Source organism: Sander lucioperca, chromosome 16 (genome assembly GCF_008315115.2).
Source record: "Sander lucioperca isolate FBNREF2018 chromosome 16, SLUC_FBN_1.2, whole genome shotgun sequence".
Classification (NCBI taxonomy): Eukaryota; Metazoa; Chordata; class Actinopteri; order Perciformes; family Percidae; genus Sander; species Sander lucioperca.
In genome coordinates, this window is record NC_050188.1 from 10,856,571 (window position 1) to 10,879,629 (window position 23,059).

The 23,059-nt window shown below is 43.5% G+C and overlaps 1 protein-coding gene across 3 annotated transcripts in view; it reads right to left on the reverse strand.

Moving 5' to 3' along the window:
• The window catches only part of col16a1 (collagen, type XVI, alpha 1), a 129,786-nt gene extending 107,801 nt beyond the window's left edge, over positions 1-21,985 (reverse strand). For all 3 annotated transcript variants that reach the window (XM_031323348.2, XM_031323349.2, XM_031323350.2), the window contains exons 1-4: positions 21,720-21,985; positions 13,180-13,290; positions 4,071-4,139; positions 3,860-3,977 (exon numbers count right to left, since the gene is read on the reverse strand). In XM_031323348.2, the coding sequence (XP_031179208.1) occupies positions 3,860-3,977; positions 4,071-4,139; positions 13,180-13,255 (263 nt within the window). In that variant the 5' untranslated portion in view covers positions 13,256-13,290; positions 21,720-21,985. The remainder of the gene's footprint in view (positions 1-3,859; positions 3,978-4,070; positions 4,140-13,179; positions 13,291-21,719) is intronic.
• Positions 21,986-23,059: the final 1,074 nt, after the last annotated feature.

Genomic DNA, 23,059 nt, shown 5'->3' on the forward strand with positions numbered 1-23,059 from the left:
TGTAAGCCAGAGAGGCACAGGGGATAAAGGGGAGAGGAAATGTAATGTTGAAATAGCAGATCTCTGGTTTAAGATGGGAATATCACCTAGAGAGGTGTATAGGCACCATTGTACCGGGTTCTAACTGAGCTGGAATCAATTGCTTTCAGTGGAGACGGTTTCTATCCTTACATGTATTATACACACCTACAGTAACTGACAGGAATTTTAAACAGCTCGGAGCTGACACATATCGTGGCGAAATGGTGTTACACGTTGCAATTTTTTCCCTATGGCTATCTTCTACTTTTTGTATTTTAAACAATATTTACAGAAGAAATCAAACTGTGTACACAGCAGCATAATACCTTAACAACTATTGTAAAAAATATACTTTGGATATGGGAATTTCAGTGATGCTGCTGGTGCAGTTCAATGTTTCATATTACCATTGTCATCACTGGCCCAAGCCTTCTAAGGGTTGTGGTTCCCTCGTCAAATACTGGGTAAGGTGACTAGTGGGCCAAACTCTGAACAAGGCTAGTGGTCCACAGCTATGCTAGCAGCTCTGTAAAGCTGTACGGTGCTTTGAGCTAAATACTAATAACAGCATTCTAACTTGGTTACAATGACAATGTTAACATGTTTGGCAGGTAAAATGTTAACCATGTTCCCAATCTTTGTTTAGCATGTTAGTATGCTAACATTTGCTAATTAGCTAAACACAAAGTACAAAAAAATCAGGGATTACTAAAGTCATTAGGATTCAACCTCTGGGGACCATTAATATATTCACAAAATGTCACAGCAATCCATGCAATAGTTGCTGAGATGTTTCGGTTTGGGCCAAAATAGTGGTACAACCTACCAACAGACCAAATGACTGCCGTTGCCAATAACTTGAGCCAATATCATGGCTAAAAAACTGGGCTCCTGTTCTCCCATCTGCACAGATGCAGTTGAGCAGCTGTCATAGCTGCTCCAAGGTTGCAGCCGCTCCCAAGTTTGACTCAGAAAAGAGATGAAACAAGAGAGCACGAACACTCACAAAACATTCCCCAGATCAATAAAGGATGATAAAGCTGGTACAAAATCATAGTTAAAAAACAGCAGTCATTTTGTATTGCTAATGCATGGAGTCTGAACAGGCTTGCTGCACCAGAAATTCAACTAGCTATTAGACTAGCAATCACCCCCATTCTGCTGATGTAAGCTGAAATATTTATATGAAAAGTGTACATGACCCTCTCCTCGTTGACTCATATCCCCGATATGCCTTCTGCATTTGTCCTCCTACATGTTTGCTCTTTTATAATCCTTCCGTCACAGAGGCATTTTACCAGTGCCCTCACATTTGCACTTTCCTATCTTTGGTTGCATATCATGTTGTTGATCTCTCAATAAAAATGAATTGTGCTTATTAAGCAATTCCTGCATAAGAACAGCAGCAAAATGCTTTACATGTAAACAAAATGTACCACTTTTGATATGTAATAATAAGTGTTGAATTCATCAAATGCCTTTGAATTCTGTCTGAAATATCTTGGCCTCATGCCATAATATCAAAGAATTGCTTCCACTCTCTCCTACACACTGTAGCTGCATAAAAGGAACAGGCCCAAAGCAATCAAATCAAATTTTGCTGAAATTAAAATGCATGTGACCAGCTGTGACTGGTGTCCAATTCACTGTCAGCAGACAACTGAGAGACGCGAGAGTCAAGTAGCTTCATCTGGCTGTCACTCATCTGTATTAACTTTGGATTAGCTGAATGAATTAGCCTCTGATACAAAGCAAAACGCAGCTTTGCAATTACTATACACACGTCTGGCACTTCAGTGAACCTCATTATATACAGTATTCTGGGGATGGGAAAAGCGGGGGAATCTAAAGTAAGATGCTGCAACTGCACACATACTGTACAGATTTAAGCAGACGGGCGCACACACACACACACACACACACACACACACACACACACACACACACACACACCATCACACAAAAGTGCATACATGCTGAGCACACATACACTCATACTGTTACTGGGATAAAAAAGGCATGAAACACGCCTGAGGGTTTGTTCTTATGCATTCACTCATTGCCTGGATTTAAACCTTTAACCCTTTTGTTCCCTCACTACGTCTTTAAACCGCCCATCTGTTCTCCGCCTCCACTCTTCTTTTCTACCTGTGTGAAAACCACTCCATATAATGCCATTTAAGCAGGCAAAAGTAAAAAACAACAACAAATGAAAGCAAATAAAGAAATAAATGGAACATTGTGACTAACCGACGAAGATAGATAGTCCTCTCTGATTTGTATCTACTTTTCTGTGAGGCAAGAAGAGAATGCAAAAAAAGCTCCTCTGATTCTGTTTGCTCATTTTAAGAAACGTGTATAGAAGACAGTGAGCTCTGTGTATAGAGAGACGCACTATGAAAGGCAGCCGACAGGCAAGGCTGATGTGCTAACATTGATTATTCTCTGTCTGAGTTGCAAAGAAGTCATATAGGTAGCAGTCTTCACTGATAAAACTGACAGCAGAGCTCTTGATGGCATCAACATAAACAATAAATATAACATATTTATTTATAACATAAACGCTGCACCGTTACAAAAAATCCCAAACCAGCAGCAGAGAGGAGATGGTGTTCCCGCCCTCTCTCTGTATGGTTAGAGGCAACACAAAAACATCTTGGATTTTCCTCTTTGGCTCCAAAGATGCTGATTTCCTGAGATGTGACAGTTTTTTTTGTGTTTCGCCCCTCTTTTCCAAAGGACAAGTACTCTCTAAGCCTGTGACAAACAATCTATGTGACACTTTTAGAACAAAATGTCTCCAAAAAGAAAAAGAGTGTTTTGTAGACGGATTTATCGGGCCTTCAAGCAAATGGAGCTCACAGTGCTGGACGGAGGGATAGAATATTCTGGGCTGACCCAATTGACAAGTTCCAAAAAACTGCTTTATCGGTAGGTAGAAAGAAGTTTCGCTCAGTCTGAAAACTGGCAATAATTCGCAAGAACTGAAAAAAAAGACAAAAAACAAAACAAAACAGGACTGAAAAAAGGTCAGCACATAACCCTAATAAGTACTTGTCACGCAATTCCAAACACAATCTACACCCAACTACTGTGTAATAACCACATGAAAACCGAGGAAAGCATAATTACACCATGTCAAGCTGCAAAATCATGTTGTGCAAAGAAGCCATGCTCTGTTGGATTTTATGGTAGCAGGTCTCCTCACCCAGAAACAAGTTGAGAACAAGCTCAGGCTTTAAAAATGCCGCTATTAAATTCATATCCTTGTAACTTCTTTTATGTCTTTACAGGCAACTGCATTATGCCCACTACAGTAATTAAGGCATAACGTCTTTAGTTTGTGTTCAAGCAAAAAAAAAAACAAGACATTTCATGGGAAAACTAGTTACAGTAAGTATATGCGGTTCACAACCGGAAAACCGAAAGCCTGTTCGAGTTCAATTTTACAAGCCAGTGTCAGTGGTGAGAGAAATGAAGTGGTATTTCTGGAAATGCAATCAGAGATTGACCCGTGGTGTATGGTTTGCCAAGTGTCTGCTTTTTAACAGCCACTGGACAGCTCTGACATGTTGTGTGAGGGTTCAGAGGCTGCTTCGCCGTAGGGTGTTCAGTTTCTCTGCATTTCTTTGTGTTCAGTCATAGCACGGGAAGAAAGAGCCTATCGACATTAGGCTGACAGAAAGATGAAAATCCAGCAAAAAATGCACTTTGCATTTCACTTTGTGTAATACATTCTCTACAACCTAACGCTGTACACAATGTGCTTGTGTGAGATGTATTTGTCTGTAGGTTGCTGAAAAAAAACAAAGCAACAGTGAGAGACATGTAAACTTACTCGGTGGGACGTAGGAGTGCAGTTTTGCCCAGGCGGAGGATGACAGGTCCTCGAGGGTTGCGGATCTTCTTGACATCTGTACTCTTGAGCAGGGAGAATCGCCTCACCAGATTAAAACCTAACAACAAATGGCATTGATCAGCACCCACATGAATAACACTCAGAGAAAGATATATGTCTGTTTGCTAATTCAAGCTTGAAGTCTTTTCACCTGTGATATTTTGCCTGGCAGCCTGGGGAAACTTCCACTCATCCACTTGTAAGGATGGGCACTGTTCACCTGTGAAGACAACACACAGAGGGATAAGCAAATGAAAAGTAAGTCAAAATGCGGGTGCGTAAACAGCAAAAAACCTGAACTGTACAATAGTTCAAGCTTTATAAAATGTCAAGAAGAGCAAATCAGACTTTGGATGGAAGTGATTTCAAATGTAACCTTTCACACTTACTGCGGAGTGGAATGGACAGAGTTTGTGTGAGAGAGAGAACAAGCAAGTGCAAACATACATGCATTTGAGAGTAACTGAAATATTGATTTGGAAGAAAGAGAAGTAGAGTGGAGTTGGTGGGGGTGAAAGAGAGTCAAAAAAGAGTGTAAAACAGAGAGCAAGATGAAATGAGGGCAAAGCTGTGCAGAGAGTCTGACAAGTTGTCTCGCACCATGCTTGTCTGTCGCGGTAGCCTCCGTTTGATGGATATGTTCTCACCCTGTCAGGGGAGGTTACAGAGAAAAGTGTTGCCTGTCAGAGCGGCCTGCCTCACTACAGAGGGGAGATGTGAGATGTGAAGAAAAGCTGGGCTTGTACAGGTAGACATCGACCCTGTAAATCACTGTGATCCACAGTTAATTGATCTCTTTGGGGCTCAAGGACCAATGCCCCTGAGCAAGACGTTCTACAGTTTTTTACTATGACTGCAGAGAATGTGAAAGCAGGTTGTGCCCACCGTTAACCACAAATAAAACCTAATGATTTTCTTTAAGCTGTGTTGCTTTCGGTAATATTTTAAATCATTAATGTGAAGCTGAAGGTTAGATATTTTAATTCAACCTCATTCAAGGCTAACTCATGCGCAACATGTGGACCAAATAAGCTAGTGCATAGTTCTTTCATCTCCATGGTCAAATTAGCTCATTTCATTTAAATAATCAGACCTTGTTTCATGAGCGACTACGTCTGCCATGGTCACCGAGACTTCGCTCTGCTCTGCCGGTGTCTGTCTCCAACTTTAGCGGCGGCTGGTTTGACCACGGAGATGCGAGTGAACGCAGTCTGTTTCTGTGAGGGAAACACTACAAGCTGCTACAGTTTGCATGTTCTGCCGCATCGCAGACAGCTGACAGGAGCCATTTAGCTCAGACATGCGGAGTACACAGTTGGTGGGGTTCGAGGTCGGATCAGGTTCTCACCACAAACGAACCACTCAAGGGTTCGATTGAAAGCATACCGGAGACCACTCCTCATCAAGGAGGTCTCAGTACACTTGGTTGGTCTGCTTATGGTGCGCACCCGAGCGATTGCCACATTTACACCTGCCCAAACGAACCGCACCAAGGGGGAAAACGAACTCTAGTGTGATTCAACCGAACTAAACAAGGCAGGTGTGAAAGCCCCCTAAGACCCTTCTAGTTTTAAAATGAATGAGCTGTAGCTTCTGGCTCAGAGACATGCTTTTTCGCTTTTTAAAAATCTGGGACCCCTTCTTGGACTATATTGGTGAGGATGGTGCACAGACCCTTCGGAGTGGCCTCTATAGTCTAGCATGGTCTGAGATCTCGAAGTACATTTCCAGATAACAAACAATTGCTTAAGTAACCCATTTTGACTGATTATGTTGAGTATGCCTCAACTGTGCAAACTTTCTGTGTTTTTTGTTGTTTAGTTTTTTGTTGTTGTCTTAGTTGTTTTTAAGGGATTGCGGGTGGGCTAAAAGGAGGGCTTTATTCTTTACTCCGTGGCTGTCTTGGAAATTCAATAAAGATATGTAAAAAAAAAAATTAATGAGCTGGAATTATTAAAAAGTCAGACAAAATCGGCTCAAACTTGTCAGCTAGAAATCAGAGTGTACTTTTTTTTCCTTCCCTTTACCTATGTCTGAAATCGAAGACCCATGTTCTGAAAATTGCTGCAAATTTCATGTAGGAAATCTGTCACCATTATCAATGTAAACTGCATGTGCTTTGTGAGAACGAAAAAGGCTCAGCAACAGTAACCAAGGAGGATGGGACTTAGCTAGCGGTCAATTGTGTACACAGAAACATAAACTGAAGATCAGGTGCTAATTCAGATGTAGGATTCATTTGAAGGTCACTATGACTGTCGATATGAATGAGAAGACAAAAGCCTGAATAAAAACAGCTTTCTGAACTTCAAACTAAAGAAATGTTTTTGTGCCTCCTAGCTTTAACAGATTGAGTTGTTGAGAACATCAGAGATTGCACTGCACACGCCGTCTGACTGAAAGTCACATCAAAACAAGAGAAAAGAGCCTAATATAATTACATGAATAATAGCATCCAACTGACTTCAATTAAGAGTTAGAAATTTTATTTCATGGAGGCCGGCTCAAGAAGGAATTAAATCGCATTCAGCGCTTCATCACCTTTTATCAAGTTCATCAATTGACACCCTGCAGCTTCTGCTCATCTTGCTTTCAAAATACAAAGACTGTTTTAAAGCACAGCACATTTCAGCCTGTCTGCCTGCACAGTGTGCCATTTTCTTATTGCTGCCTGCAAGTACAAATCAAGGTGTAGAAAAGGGATGTCAAACAGTGTGGTAGTACGCTGAGAGAAACTTAAGATGAATAGTCAAAGAAATTGTATGAATTGAATGCGACTTCGGAACAAAGTAACAGATACAGTGGAGTGTACAGGAAGTATCAAGCAGTCTTCGGAGCCCTCAGATACTGTTGCTCCGCTTCTATCTTACTGTACATTCTTTTTTCCCCTCACTCTCACTCTCACACACACACACACACACACACACACACACACACACACACACACACACACACACACAATCACACATGCTGTATTTATTACTTGACTGGTCCATTTTGAAACCTCACAGTATCGGCTGACTCAGCACACTCTCTGCAGCCTCACAAAGACACTGATGCCTTCACATCTCCTATCGCAGGTTTTTTGAAGTCAAGAGATGGTAGGATCTACCTTTCGTTGCTGCTTACTCTTTTTTCTGTTTTGTTTTTCATCACCGTCCCATTTCCATCAGACAGAATCAAGATGAAGGCTTTGTCAGGAGTAATCCTGGCTAGAGGCAAACGAGCAGCATAATGAAAAGTCAAGCAACAGAAGAGAGGAAAAGGTGGAGAGAGGAGGAAGAACGAACACATAGGAGAGCAGAGAGTGAGAAAAAGGGAAAAGTGTTTTTTACCCTAAATACTGTGTTGTCTCTCCAGTGGACATTTAAGGACATCTCAGACTGAGTTTGTCAAGCTCCTGCTCTACATTGTACGACTTTGCTCAACTTTCATCAGTCTGTTTTTTATCATGCTCCATTTTGTTTTTAGCATGCTTGGTTAGCGCAACATCTTTCAGCATCTTTCATACATAGACGTTAACTTACCAACTTCAAGATTTGAGAACATTGTTGCATTAAGCTCAAAATATAGCCAAGGTTAATGAAGTCGAGCTAAAGCTAACAAAATACACCTTCTAGGATATAACTTTAAACCATGATTTATAGATTTTATTGGGCCAATTGGTGGCACGACACCAAGCTTTAAACACAACTTTGACATACCACCCTATAAAGTTGATACGAGGGGAATTTGTTAGCAAACAGTTTTCTATTTAAACATCCTGAAGACAACATTAGCATTTATTTGAATTTGTGTTTCTGGCCACCATGATAATAAGTCAAATATTTACTCTTGTTTTAACTCTGTTTTGATCCAGCTAGCTGCTAACTTTGTCCGTCACTTGGTGCTAGAGTATACAGTGGGTTTATCAGAGCTTGTTTTACTGTAAACAACTGCCTGCGACAGCTAGAAAAAGAGAGCTAAAGCGAAATGTGAGATTGAAACAAAACAGTAAAGTTGCGGCCATTAGAGAAAAACAATGAGCTGAAAGAAGCTAAAACGTTTCATAGAACTGAGAGGAACAGCAGCTGGGCGATAATTCTCTGTGGGTTTGTCACTATAATTATACAAATTATAAATACAAAAATAATGATTTAACATAAATGTTTATAAAAATGCACAGGAACAGATTGCTCAGGAATTGAACAAGCTCAGTATGTAAATGACATGCTCAACATTTAGAATGCATGTGTGAATGAGACGTAAGGCTGACGCAGAATAACTGAAGATGACAAAACCAGATGAGTCTGAGGCTGCATTTGCATTTGGAGAAATCACATTAGTAAACAACTTTTAAAGCTAAATGTTGTGTTTACTTTTAAGACTGTGAGACTTTTGCTCATGCTCATGGGATAAACAAGCTATTTACACATAACTCAGACGATGGATGATATTTTAGTGGACTGTTGCAGACTCAGGCACTTGGCAGAGGACATACAGCGGATCTTGAACCCCATTTCCTCTCAAGCTGTGATCAAAGGAAAGAGCTTGCTTGTTGACAAGCTAATTAGCACATAGCATAGAGTGCCACTCCAGGATCCTGCTAGCAGCTGCATGTAGCCTTAAAGAGATTGGATGGTCTTGGCTGGGTTCACTTCCTCTTTGATGGGTTGTGTTTGAGTCGTGCCAAAGCAGGTAATGATACTACTGGCAGTCATGCCGCACACTGCTGTGAGTGTTCCCCCAAGTTTCCATCTTGCCAAAGATAAATTAAAAATCAGGAACATGATGGGTCTTTAGTGAAGTTAAACACTACTTTTTGATGTATACAAACTTACACTCAACTCAGAGGGTGATAACAAAGGAGAAATGTAGATGATTTGATTATTAAAAATGCATCAATTTACAGGAAGTAATGGAACTCCAATATAAATTAAGCTTAGCGTTAGTTCATGCAGGACACGGAAGTCATACGCCCTCTGATTGAATTATCATTCCTATCAGACACACACCAATCTCAGCCATTCTCACATCAAGGCAGTCCTTTTACGTCTACACTGCTTCACTCACTCACCGCTGCTGCTGGCAACACAGTGCCTCCACCACCCCAGCCTCCACCTTCCTAGTTCAGAGTCCTAACATGACTCAAAGTTTATAGTGGTTTTCAATGTCCTTCTTTTGGCTCACTCTTTTATATCCAATGGGGTTCTGCATAGCATTCCCTGTTTCAGCTTAGCACGCTGCTTGACTGGTCCAGGGAGCATTATCAAGAGCGGAGCCATCAGCGCCAAGCATAACTGTATTTCTATTTGTTGCAATAAATGGTTAAATCTATAAAGAGAGGGTTCCTAACTGTCAACTCAACTCTAGCTGGCCCACTGCAATATCCCAGCTAAAATAAATAATGTGTGACCTTTCTTGCATCTTGCAAGATATTTAACAAACTTTAGAAGGTTAAGGAATCAATGGCCTTATTTACCAGTGCCTTACTGTGGCTAGGGTCTACTGAAACCAACTGCCCTGAGTTTAAATTCTGTTTCTGTAGCAGCAAACAATTGGCACAGCATTTCCATTAGGGAGAAGAGGTCACAGAAGAGGTGTTTGGTGTGTGGTTTGCAATTCGAGAGGGTATGGTAGTTATTGAATGTGCTTTACAATGAGGCATTCCAAGATAATTGGACTGGGCTGCTGATCAGCAGAAAGTTAGACTCAGAGGGAGAGTCTTCCAGGTCCCAGAGCTATTAAACACAAGCAACATATGGCACAGGGATGCTGGGTGGTGTAGTCGATTTGATATGATGATTCAATGTAGCTATATGTGAGGTTAAAGTATGGGGAAAATCACAAACTGAGAGGATGATAAAAACCGAAGAAGGGTCTGAGACAGAGGGGGGAGTGTCTCACTTGCCTTCTTCGGCAAATGAGACAGACAAGAGAGAACATTCCTGTTTTGTTTTTTTCCAGAGATAAAACTGCAGCACAGAGGAGTGGAAAGACTTAAAACGCTGTACTTGAGAGGGATGAGCTCACTCATTTTCCCCTTTGTGGGCCTCTGGCCCACATTCACAACACACTTACAAGCACACACAGACACAGACTGGACTCATGACACACATTTACAAGCTTTTCACAACAATAAACTGAGACAGTACATGCAGAGGTCTGTACACTTCTCAAATAAGATTGCGTTGTTTGACATGATGTCTGGCAACCTGTGTGTTTGTGTGTGTGCAGGGTGGGCATATACATATTGGTAAGTGAGGCTGGATTGGACAATCAGAGAAAAAGGGCGAAAGACACTTAAAAGGAAATTGGCTGCTTATTACATGTCATCTCCAAATGTTCAACATTCATTTTAAACATTCATTTGACTGATCACATTTGTCACTTGTTGGTCATTTGTATGCACTGGGCAGTTACTGAGATGTGACTCAATATTACGTTACTGCAATGCACTTTTTTTTTTTTTTTAAGAGTAGAGACATAACAGGACAGGTTCATTCATGAAGCAGCCACCCTGAAGCAGTTACAAGTTTAAGTGTTCTGCTCAGATTCATTTCTTGTCAGTGACGTCCTATCACATCTGACAGCCTCTCTCCCCTATTTAATTGGTTTACATTAAAGTAGACCCTTTTTTCTCCGTCTCAACATCCTGTTCCAGATGGAATTACATCAGATTAACAGATACACAATACAGTATTTACTATGAGTAAGGGGCTACAGAATATAATCAGTTCTCAGTGTAGAAGCAAAGACAGCATATAGGATATTTACTACACTTCACAACAAGCTGTACCCCTAACCAGGCTCTGTAATGTATGTCTGTTTCTGCTGCTTGTCTTCTCTAACTTCTAGTTCTGTGAAAATAAGCTTATTACAATTCATTGGCACCTGGAAACATACAACTTAGCTCAGACACAGACAGAGGGAAAGCTGAGTAAAAACTAATCAATACACAAATCCATTATCAGACTGAGTAGGGTCTGTGGCACACCAAAAGAACCCATATCAGCAACACTTTACCAAAGGCAGGGAATCTCAGCAATTTAACTCAACTATGGGGACTAGTCTATCTGGCTGATACACTGCAGAACGGCAGCGCAATCATCCAGCTCAACTCCTCAACACTAGTTTTACTTAAACCTCCTTTCCTTCTGTAATGTCAGCAAATTACCAGTAAGTAGTGATTTGGATGAGTCAGAGGAATGTGTGTATGTGAGCGTGTGTGTGGTGCTTACTGTGACAAAGTGTTATAGCTGCACTTGAGAAAGCACTTTCTTCCAACCACTGGGGGAGAGGACTCAGGGGAGCTGCAAGCTGACTCAGTCTCATCTGAAAAGCTCTGACTAGGGTCTCCCAAGAGGGATCCCCTCCTCCACAAAGCTCCCTTCAGAGCTCCACGAGCTACGGAGGATTGTTTGGCCCCCGGGGTGATATCACAGAGCCTACCCCTGAGAACACACTGCCAGTGTGATGAGGGAGTATGACAGTTGGGAATGAAATAAATGAATAAATAAAACAACACAGTAGACTAGATTTACTGTGTTTACGCACGCAGACGCGCACATACATTCTCTCTAACACACCAACAGACAATTGAACACACAACATGCTTACAAGTTTATATATGCACACACACAGATATTAAAAATATTAAAAACAAATGTTTCTCCTATACAAATACACAGAAACTCAGTATGATTGATGGCTGATGAAGAGGAACACAACCGCACATGGTAAACACACACTCCTTGCCACAGCCTAACCACTCTGCCACCAACAGCCACCAGCATGTAACGCACATAAGCTGTAATTACAGTCAATTTTACAATTTATTTTTTTGTAGTCTTGGGCCCCATCACACACACAGGGCGCATACACACAGTTCCATCAAACTCAGATGGGTTCCAAAGCGTGTCGAGTTCGTCAAGCATACAACACCAGATAGAAAATTTGTGTCAGTTATAACTGTTAGAATGGTTTTGTGACTTTTAGCATTTAAATGAAGATACAAGGACTGTTCTGAGAAGCAGTGAGTTGAGAGCAAGTATTTTTTTGTGGCCTTTACCATTTAACATTTGTATCCACAGCTTCAGTTGTAGGCAGTTTAATATAAAGAGCTCCACAGTGACTATAAATGTAATGCAGTGCTTTTATGTTGTACATCCAATTTGGAATAAATGTCCAATTTTTAAATCTTGTTTTGTTCAACATCTTTGGAATTTTTTTTCTTGCCGTGAGTTACATGAGAAGATTGATACTGCTCTCATATGTGTACGGTAAAGCTCACTAAGTAACCTGTTACATCTCGTTTGTTTAATCCGTCCAAAAAGTTTAAATATAACAAGCACTGGTTTTACGTGTTGTTTTATGTCATATTATTTTTTTGCACAAGGACGGAACAAAACCGCGGTGCACCCGGAACGCAGCACAGAAGCGTCTGGTGAAAAATCTGGGTTATAAGGACAGATATGAGAGTGGTATCCATCTTCTCATCTATCTCTCAGCAAGAAAGCAAATAAGCATATGCCGAACTATTACTTATGTTATAAAGCAAGACATATTCTTTCTCTTTTGTTATGATATCAGTTTTGATTCCAGTTTAGTGTCTTTAGAGAAGAGGGCATAGTTAGCTGATAGGGTAAACGCCGACACGTGACATGAGGGTGTGTGTGTGTGTGTGTGTGTGTGTGTGTGTGTGTGTGTGTGTGTGTGTCACTGATAACCCAGATTTGCAGGTGTTTGGAGGGGATTGATTGAGGTGATTGTTTGCACACCAGATGTTTCTACACAGAGAACACTAAGAAGACAAAGACGCTGAAAGACTATTCTTGTTTTTCTACAAACTTTTGTAAATGCAACTTTTAAACCTCAACTATAACAACAAGGAAAAAGCGGGGCTGGCCTGGCAAGGACGCCAACAAAGGAGAGGACACGTAGCAGTGAACGGCTTCAGATGCAAACGCATGCAGTGTCTGGGTGAGTCAGTTTAGCACAGCACAAATCCCTGTAGAAGTTGGGAAGACATATACTCATCCAGGCAAGTTTGGTCTCATTCTCACATTAAAGGCAACACACAGGGAAAAGGAGACAGGGGGATTAATGGCTAGCTATGTCTTTGTCATATGAGCCCAGGTTAGCTTTAGCCATTTGTAACACTTTCTTTTGTTTTTGAATATCACTTCTTTTTTTTTTACTAATGTATAACGACTACTAGAGTATATATACATTTTCTTTTTTTTTTCAAAAAAAAATCCAGCGGAGTAGCGGAAACTCACCTTGCTCTGATGTCAGCGAGTCACACGATCCAAAGCTGAGGGCCAACAGAGTCAGAGAGGAACAGAGAAGCCACATGGTTTAACTCCACCGAAAACACCTCACGTCACCAGCTGATGGATGAACAAACAAACAGAAAAAGAGAAAGTCAAAAAAGTCAAATTCTTCCTACATTCTGTCAGACTGACACCCAGTCTGCTCACTCTGCCGCCAGCTGCACATTATGCTTGACTCCTAAATAGACGTTGATGTATATTTATGAGTCAGTCACAGTTGATGTGTTAATTATGTGGTATGATGCGGGCTTTGTTAGTGGCATATGAATTAACCAGAATGTGCTTCATTAGGGAGTGTAACTCTATAAAGTCTGATCATAGTCATTATCCTGTCCATCTGGTTGGCCTTTGACTGGACAGCTGCTACACACACACACACAAAAATGTATGTGAGAGTGCACATAAGTGCACACATTCACGTGACCATATCTAGGAAAGAATTCTAAAAGAAAAAAAGAATGTGCACATGCTGCTACACACAAATACCAAGACAACTAAACAAAATGCACACATAGAAGTCAAATGATTTACATGCAGGCTGGTTGGTCCTGAGTCAAACACACAGGGGCCAAAACACACAAACACATCTGGAGACTATTCCACTAGAGCCATGGTTGTGTTGCACCAGATGCTTCCACGTGGCCCAACAACAAGCAAACACACACACTCCTGCACAGATTAAAATACTTGCCACGTCTAAATACTCATTATATTCAGAGTCTCCACAGTCCTATTCCCTTATTGCAGCCCCTTTTTTTTTTATAAATGCACAAAGAATGCATGCACACAAACACACTAACACCGCCCACTCTGACTCACATAAACACATCCCAGCTGACCTGGACTTGCCCTCGGCATGTGTGAGGACCCCATAACTCTGCAGTGTTTACAGGTACAGCAGGGCCCTCAAGGCAGGCAGGCGAGCAGACTGTCTCTGTACACACACCTGTCCCGTCTGCCAGGAGAAATGACCCCCATGCTCCCCTGGGGGTACACAATGTGGCGTACCTGCCCAGCTGAGGACACTGTGTGAATACCATCTGACCTGACTTCCTGCAGCTTGCTGCTAACAGACAATGTGGTGGACTATGGTGTTTCAAATTATGTTCTGAAATAATAAGGACAGCTTGACTTGCATTGTGAATTATGCATTCAATTTTGGGTGCTGCTCACTCAAGTTGTGGTTCCATCCCTTGTTTTCTTCCATTTTAAAAAGGCCAGGGTTACCATTTTATGAAAAGAACAAGATATTTGCAAGACACTGTATAATCTTGCTGTGGCACAATTTATCCGTGTGCACAACTGTTGACAACATGAACACTTTTTATGTAAAATTGCTGCGAGCTAAACAGCAAGAAGAATAGATTATAACAAAGTTTTCCCCTGCAGTTGGATGGGTGGAAGGTTAATCAAAGCCTTAGACGGCTGAGTTTGAGCACTCTAAAGCTGAAGCTATTATTATAGGCTTCATGCCACATGATCACAATAATAAGAAAGTTCACACAGTACATAATACATCACAGTCCAGAGAACACAGGCTGAGGGAAAAGTTACAGCTCATTGCTATTATTATCTGGCCATAATCCAAAACAATTTAATAGGCTTCCTATATGTGTTGCTATGGTTGTTTCTCTTTCTTTCTCTGCACTCCATCTGCAGCTTCACGGGCCACCCAGCTGGCTACAGCAGATAAAGCCAGTATGGGGTCAGGTCACTGGGCCTGGCCGCTGGGCTGGCTATGAGCCCGGTAAGCAGGCCCGCGAGTGATTGGGTCACTGAGTACGAAGCTAATACAGGAAGGAAAACAATGACAGATTTGAAAGTCTTCCAGCACTAAAAGCCTGAAGACATGTGCTGGCGGACAGAAGTGGTGACCAACGTTAACAATCACATCACAACGCTCATCATTTCAGCTTGGACAGTATTTTTACGACAACAATGTGTCTCCATGGAAGGTACAGACCAGCTCAGTAGTTCTAGGGGTCATTTAGGTTCTAGGTCCAGACCTATTGAATATTTTCTATTTTCAGTACAGCTACCAGTTCCAGTACTTGTATGGCTTGAATACATGGACAGAAACTGATATTGTCCTATATAACAATGGAGGTAATTTGTGCTCAATGCTTAGCAATTTTGGTTGTCACACATTTCATCATCATTGCCACTGCTTACAGATGGAACAACAGCCGCAACACAAGCCTGTTTAGAGGAACACACACTGACAGAGTTAAATGAAACATGTCCTCTCTATGGCCTGACAAGAGAATTGCTTATTAGCCACAGAATCACGGATGATTAAATAACAGTGAAACCGTTGCCCACTATTTAGACTCCTTTCCATCTGTTTAAATGGGAGAACCCAGCATAAATGTGTCGGCCATGTAACATTTGAGGGTTCAGTACCTTTCCAGCTGTCTCTTCCAGCATTCTGTAGCAAGAAGATTGATGTACAGTTCGCTCACAGAGTATCTATTTCCAATCTACCCTGCTCACAAATACAAACACACGCAGTCCAGAGTGGTTTGGGTGCCAGGCAGTAAAAACATCCTCCTGATCGGACTGTGAGGTCATGACCCTGAATGAATTCTCCAGGTTAAGTTCTCTGCCAGCAGAGAACGTGTAAAGTCCTGTCTAAATGTTGACTGGAATGCAGCCATAAAACAGAAGTCCTGCAAAAAAGTGGACAGGTAGATGAATGAATGCATACAATGACATAAAAAAAAAGTTCATATACAGTACAGCATGCGTGCCACAGAAGACAAAAGGGGCAGAAATACAAGGATGTGGTCACAAAGCCAGAACAAGAATTGTTTCAGACAGACATACAGAAAGATATTTATGAATATAGGCTAAAACACAATGATACAGGCCATTGTTACATCATGTAGATCACTATAACTAGAAGGCACTTGGCTTGTGGTGCTCAAAGCGCCACAAAAATACATTTGAAAAACAATAAAGAAAAGAAAATAGTTGCCAAATGAAACTGCTCACATCCAGGTCTGTGGATTATTGTGAGTAACCGGTTCATGATTTCTGGAAATAGACATGTGTTTTTTGGCACTTTAAGCACTACAAGCCGGGTGCCATCTAGTTCCATTATATTCGACAGAAGGCAGACATCTCTACAGCCAATATATTCAATACTGGGCAACTCACACCAAAACAATCTAGACTAATTAATAGCCCTATACAGGTAAGAGGAAAAATATGTATTTTTGAATTTGGTGTGAACTGTTTCTTTCTCAACCCATGGGCCCACCACCTGTGGGAGGAACCGCTGGGGTCGGGTGCGCTGCCACATGGGTGGCAGTGAAGGTCAGGGGCCTCGACGGACCAGACCCGGGCGGCAGACGCTGGCTCTGGGGACGTGGAACGTCACCTCTCTGTGGGGGAAGGAGCCGGAACTTGTGCGGGAGGTGGAGCGCTACCAGTTGGATCTGGTGGGGCTTACCTCTACGCACAGTCTCGGTTCTGGAACCATACTCCTGGATAGGGGTTGGACTCTTTTCTTCTCCGGAGTTGCCCAGGGTGTGAGGCGCCGGGCGGGTGTGGGGATACTCACAAGCCCCCGGCTGAGCACCGCTACGTTGGAGTTTACCCCGGTGGACGAGAGGGTCGCCTCCCTACGCCTGCGGGTTGTGGGGGGGAAAACTCTGACTGTTGTTTGTGCGTATGCACCAAACAAGAGCTCGGAGTATTCGGCCTTCTTGGAGACCTTGAATGGAGTCCTGTATGGGGCTCCAGTAGGGGACTCCATAGTTCTGCTGGGGGACTTCAACGCGCACGTGGGAAATGATGGAGACACATGGAGAGGCGTGATTGGGAGGAACGGCCTCCCTGATCTAAACCAGAGTGGTTGTTTGTTGTTGGACTTCTGTGCTAGTCATGGATTGTCTATAACGAACACCATGTTCGAACATAGGGATGCTCATAAGTGTACTTGGTACCAGAGCACCCTAGGCCAAAGGTCAATGATCAATTTTATAATCGTTTCATCTGATCTGAGGCCGTATGTTTTGGACACTCGGGTGAAGAGAGGGGCAGAGCTGTCAACTGATCACCATCTGGTGGTGAGTTGGGTCAGAGGGTGGGGGAAGACTCTGGACAGACCTGGTAAGCCCAAACGGGTAGTGCGGGTAAATTGGGAACGTCTGGAGGAGGCCCCTGTCCGACAGACTTTCAACTCACACCTCCGGCGGAGCTTTTCGTGCATCCCTGTGGAGGCTGGGGGCATTGAACCCGAGTGGACAATGTTCAAAGTTTCCATTGCTGAAGCTGCGGCGGGGAGCTGTGGTCTTAGGGTCTTAGGTGCCTCAAGGGGCGGTAACCCACGAACACCGTGGTGGACACCGGTGGTCAGGGAAGCCGTCCGACTGAAGAAGGAGTCTTTCCGGGATATGTTATCCCAGAGGACTCCGGAGGCAGTTGCAAGGTACCGAAGGGCCCGAAGGGCTGCAGCCTCTGCCGTGAAAGAGGCAAAGCAGCGGGTGTGGGAGAAGTTCGGAGAAGACATGGAGAAGGACTTTCGGTCGGCACCAAGGTGCTTCTGGAAAACCGTTCGCCACCTCAGGAGGGGAAAGCGGGGAACCATCCAAGCTGTGTACAGTAAGGATGGGACGCTGTTGACCTCAACTGAGGAGGTAATAGGGCGGTGGAAGGAGCACTTTGAGGAACTCCTAAATCCGACTAATACGCCCTCTATGGTAGAGGCAGAGCTGGAGGATGATGGGGGATTGTCGTCAATTTCCCTGGTGGAAGTTGCTGAGGTAGTTAAACAACTCCACAGTGGCAAAGCCCCAGGGATTGATGAGATCCGTCCAGAAATGCTTAAAGCTCTGGGTGTGGAGGGGTTGTCTTGGTTGACACGCCTCTTCAACATTGCGTGGAAGTCGGGGACGGTGCCTAAGGAGTGGCAGACCGGGGTGGTGGTTCCCCTTTTCAAAAAGGGGGACCAGAGGGTGTGTGCCAATTACAGGGGTATCACACTTCTCAGCCTCCCCGGTAAAGTCTACTCCAAGGTGCTGGAAAGGAGGGTTCGGTCGATAGTCGAACCTCAGGTTGAAGAGGAACAATGCGGATTCCGTCCTGGTCGTGGAACAACGGACCAGATCTTTACTCTCGCAAGGATCCTGGAGGGAGCCTGGGAGTATGCCCAACCAGTCTACATGTGCTTTGTGGATCTGGAGAAGGCGTATGACTGGGTCCCCCGGGAGATACTGTGGGAGGTGCTGCGGGAGTATGGGGTGAGGGGGTCCCTTCTCAGGGCCATCCAATCTCTGTACGACCAAAGCGAGAGCTGTGTCCGGGTTCTCGGCAGTAAGTCGGACTCGTTTCAGGTGAGAGTTGGCCTCCGCCAGGGCTGCGCTTTGTCACCAATCCTGTTTGTAGTATTTATGGACAGGATATCGAGGCGTAGTCGGGGTGGAGAGGGGTTGCAGTTTGATGAGCTGGGGATCTCATCGCTGCTTTTTGCGGATGATGTGGTCCTGATGGCATCGTCGGCCTGTGACCTTCAGCACTCACTGGATCGGTTCGCAGCCGAGTGTGAAGCGGCTGGGATGAGGATCAGCACCTCTAAATCTGAGGCCATGGTTCTCAGCAGGAAACCGATGGGGTGCCTTCTCCGGGTAGGGAATGAGTCTTTACCCCAAGTGAAGGAGTTCAAGTACCTTGGGGTATTGTTCGCGAGTGAGGGGACAATGGAGCGGGAGATTGGTCGGAGAATCGGCGCAGCGGGTGCGGTACTACACTCAATGTATCGCACCGTTGTGACGAAAAGAGAGCTGAGCCAGAAGGCAAAGCTCTCAATCTACCGGTCAGTTTTCGTTCCTACCCTCACCTATGGTCATGAAGGCTGGGTCATGACCGAAAGAACGAGATCCAGGGTACAAGCGGCCAAAATGGGTTTCCTCAGGAGGGTGGCTGGCGTCTCCCTTAGAGATAGGGTGAGAAGCTCAGTCATCCGTGAGGAGCTCGGAGTAGAGCCGCTGCTCCTTCGCGTCGAAAGGAGCCAGTTGAGGTGGTTCGGGCATCTGGTAAGGATGCCCCCTGGGCGCCTCCCTAGGGAGGTGTTCCAGGCACGTCCAGCTGGGAGGAGGCCTCGGGGAAGACCCAGGACTAGGTGGAGAGATTATATCTCCAACCTGGCTAACCAGGTTGGAGCTGGTTAATGTGGCTCGGGAAAGGGAAGTTTGGGGTCCCCTGCTGGAGCTGCTACCCCCGCGACCCGTTACCGGATAAGCGGAAGAAGATGGATGGATGGATGGATGTTTCTTTCTGGTAGGCATATTAATGTTTGTTACAAATTTCATGGCAATCCAACCAATAGTTGTTAAGACATTTCACTCGAAACCATTAATGTGAACCTCATGGAGGTGATAGTGATGATGTCAGAGCATCACTTCAGCCAGTAGACTCGTCCTCTGGCAGCCATGCATGCCTGTGCCAAATTTTCTGCCAATCCATCAAGTAACTGTTGAGATGTTTCTGTCTGGACCAAAGTATGGACTGAGTAGTGGATGTTGACAACAGTCAATATGCTGCTATCTTTTCAGGCACGCCCCGGAGATCTTTTTGCCAGATAGGAAGTATCAGAGCATTTCTGACAGTCAGAAGCTTCTCTTTACTGTGATTATGATGTCATCATGAACAGAACAACATGTCCACGTACAATCATGGCTCTTGGAACTTAAGATGTGCTTCAGGCCAAACCTGAGAGTGCATTGCAGGCCTGTTACAACAGGGAACTCTGAGGGAATAAAAGTAATTAAAGATGCCCTGAGGCGTCGATAGACACTCCAGATATCCACTGACCGGGAGCAATAGAAACTCTCAAACTAGCGAAGACAATATCCAAAGCTGTAAAACATTCAAAGGAAACTGTGGCAAGTTTTTACTAGTCTTAAATACTGGGCTGTGTTCAGGGCCTTGAATAGTTGTGAATGAGAAACAAGCCAGCACAGTTGCAGATTGCGAACAAAAGGAGGGAGTTTTGAATACATACAACCCTCCCTCTGCTCATGGTTGCCTCAAAGTTCCACTGCCATGGACACTTTTGGTCCACTTACAGAAGTAATGATGTAAAGTGACGCCTACTCAGATGGCGTGAACTGGTTGGCCTCAAGCCCATTCTATGCATGGTTGAGTCAGCCTTCAGATGACCTGCTAAAGGCTGACCATTTCTGATACCTTAATGTTCACTTCACTGCTGTACGGAATAAGCAAAGAGTCAAGTGGATGATAAAATTATCTGTAGGCATACAGTACAGGCTAGAATTAGAAGCAGTACATGAAACAGATCCTGCATTGCCCACAGCTAAACACTGCATGTTCAGCCTGCAGCAGGTTAAGTGAGCAACACTTAATGTGCAGTTTAATTCAAGGACATCAATTTGTTATGTTTACAGGGCTACATTCCCCAGGGTCTGAAGAGGGAGTAGTACCTATTACTGAAGGGGGGGGGGGGGGGGGCCCCAGGAAATACTGCAGCAAATAAGGGTTTTTTAAGCGTTTTAGATTATCTTAATATCTTTGTTGAAATGACCCCTTCAACAAAGATATCTGTTGTTTACTGACGGTGAAGCAGTAACATTGGAGAGATTGACACCTCTCATCAGAGAAATAAATCATATTTTTTCTCAAGTTGCAACAGGCAACAATGAGCTGTTCCACATGTGGCAGGGAAGGAACCACAGAAAACTTTCAAGATGGGTTAGCAGACAGGATGCAAAAGCCAGCAAACAGGGGATGGCTGAGTAATGAGGAAAACAGATGTGACTGTGGCATTCAAGCTTCCTCCTCAGCACTTTTTTTTCCCCCAGGTATAGAGGCAAGAAGTTAGATGTTGGACACTGATCTCAAATCAGTGCAGTAATAGGCTCAGACATTACTTGGCCTGAATGATATGCATGTTGCAGATCCAAACAAGGCGCTGCAGAGAGGCTTTTCCGTGCCACAAAGATTTACAGTAACAGCTCAGGCCATGATTTGTTGTAGTAAGGCTAGGGAGTATGAAGGGAAAATCAGCATCACTTGTGCAAGCAGCTATAGGCCTACCAAATGTTTCTCGCAAGATCCAATAAAGAAGTACAAAAAGGTGTCAGGACTACCCAGCAGATATAATTTTAATGATCCCCACTGGGAGAAAGTGTGTTTATCATGCTTACATGTTAAGACATTTTATCTCCTAAAATTATGAAACTTTTCTTAAGCATCATTATGATAAACCCATAGGATACGCACTATGTTGCTCTATAGTGATTACAGTGATATGTATTTGTTATCTGCTGTATAATACGCTTATAATATCCCCATGTGATGTAGCCTACTGTATTATGCCTGTTGCAATAGCCTACGAACCTACAGCCTACTGCAAAAGTTTCAGCATAAAGTTCCACTACCTGCGACGTTTCTTTAAAACTTACATCGCTTTTACACATTTCAAGCATCGCAAACACGTCTATAAAAGTCCACAAAAGCCATACCTTCAACTACTGATAAATCCACAGATTTGCGACCACATTAATCCGGAAATAAAAGCGTGATTGTATCCAGGGAACTCTTGAGGGGCGATGCAAATGCAATTTAAATGTAATCCAGAGCGTCTTTTGTCCCGTTGTCTTTCTTTTCTTGAGGCTTCTTCCACGGAGAAAGGAAAGAAGAAAAAAAGTTGCTGCAAGATTGTCCGTGTCCAACTTTTCCCCTCCCCTCTCCCCACCGCTGCTGCACAATCCAAATCCCAAGTCTCTCTCCCTCTTCTACTCCCCCCTTTGCTTTCAGTATGTGGTTTTCTCCGTTCCTCCTTACTTTTTTCCTCTTAGTCTCTCTTCCCCCTGCCCATCTCTCTTCTTGTACCCCCCTTTGTTTCTCCCCTCCTCTCTTTGGGGGGAGACCCCTTAGTGGAACGTGTGGTGACATCACCTTGTCCACAGTGCTTGAAAAAATGAGCCTAGGGCATCTCGCTAATCTCTCTTCCAGGCCCCTATCCTCTCTTTACCCTTCCCTCCTCACCCTCCCTCACCTCTCACTGTTTGAGTTCATGGCTTACTGGAGGGTATGGGAAACTTCCATTCTGTCTGGGTTAAAGCACTGAATTAGGACAAGAAATATGGATAATGGCAGCACGGCTGGTGCATTATTGAGAAGAATTTCTTCCATTAAAATTAATGAACTTGCTTATCATACTTACCTTTGATTGACGGCCAGGTCCACATCTTCCATATTGTTTTATCACTGGGTTTTATTGCATCCGATCCATAAAGTGGCCTCATTTGCAGCCCCTGACCATTCCGAAACACTCGTCTTAATAGCCACATCAATTCCAACTTTATTGTCAGTAAGTAAATAGTTGAGGAGGCAAATAAATATCACTTTGGCATTTGATTTATGTGGGCCTCCCCCTCTGCTGTGGCTGAATAGGTACTAAGGAGTACTCACATCGTCAAGATATTTATTTCTGTCCTCTGTTCAGAGGTCAACTTCTCCACAAAGCCATTACCTTTCACACACATTCTCATTAGTTTTAACCTCTAGCTCAAAAAGAGAAAAAAAGTTCAAGCAGCATAATGAGAGAGGAGGATCAACAACTTGGTGAATTCCAGAAAAGCCTCTTTGACTAGTTTATGAGAGGAACAATGACTTTTGCAGCTGTGTAGCGATGCTGCAACCTTTGAACTACATGTTCACCCGGATGTGACCATTTTCAGCTAACAACATTGGTGGAAACTAAGTCATTTGGCGACTGTCTGTGGGAAAAGTGTGTATGTGTGCACTTGTCTTCATATGTGCTAGTGGCACAATCATATGGAAGCAAAGATAGGCTGTG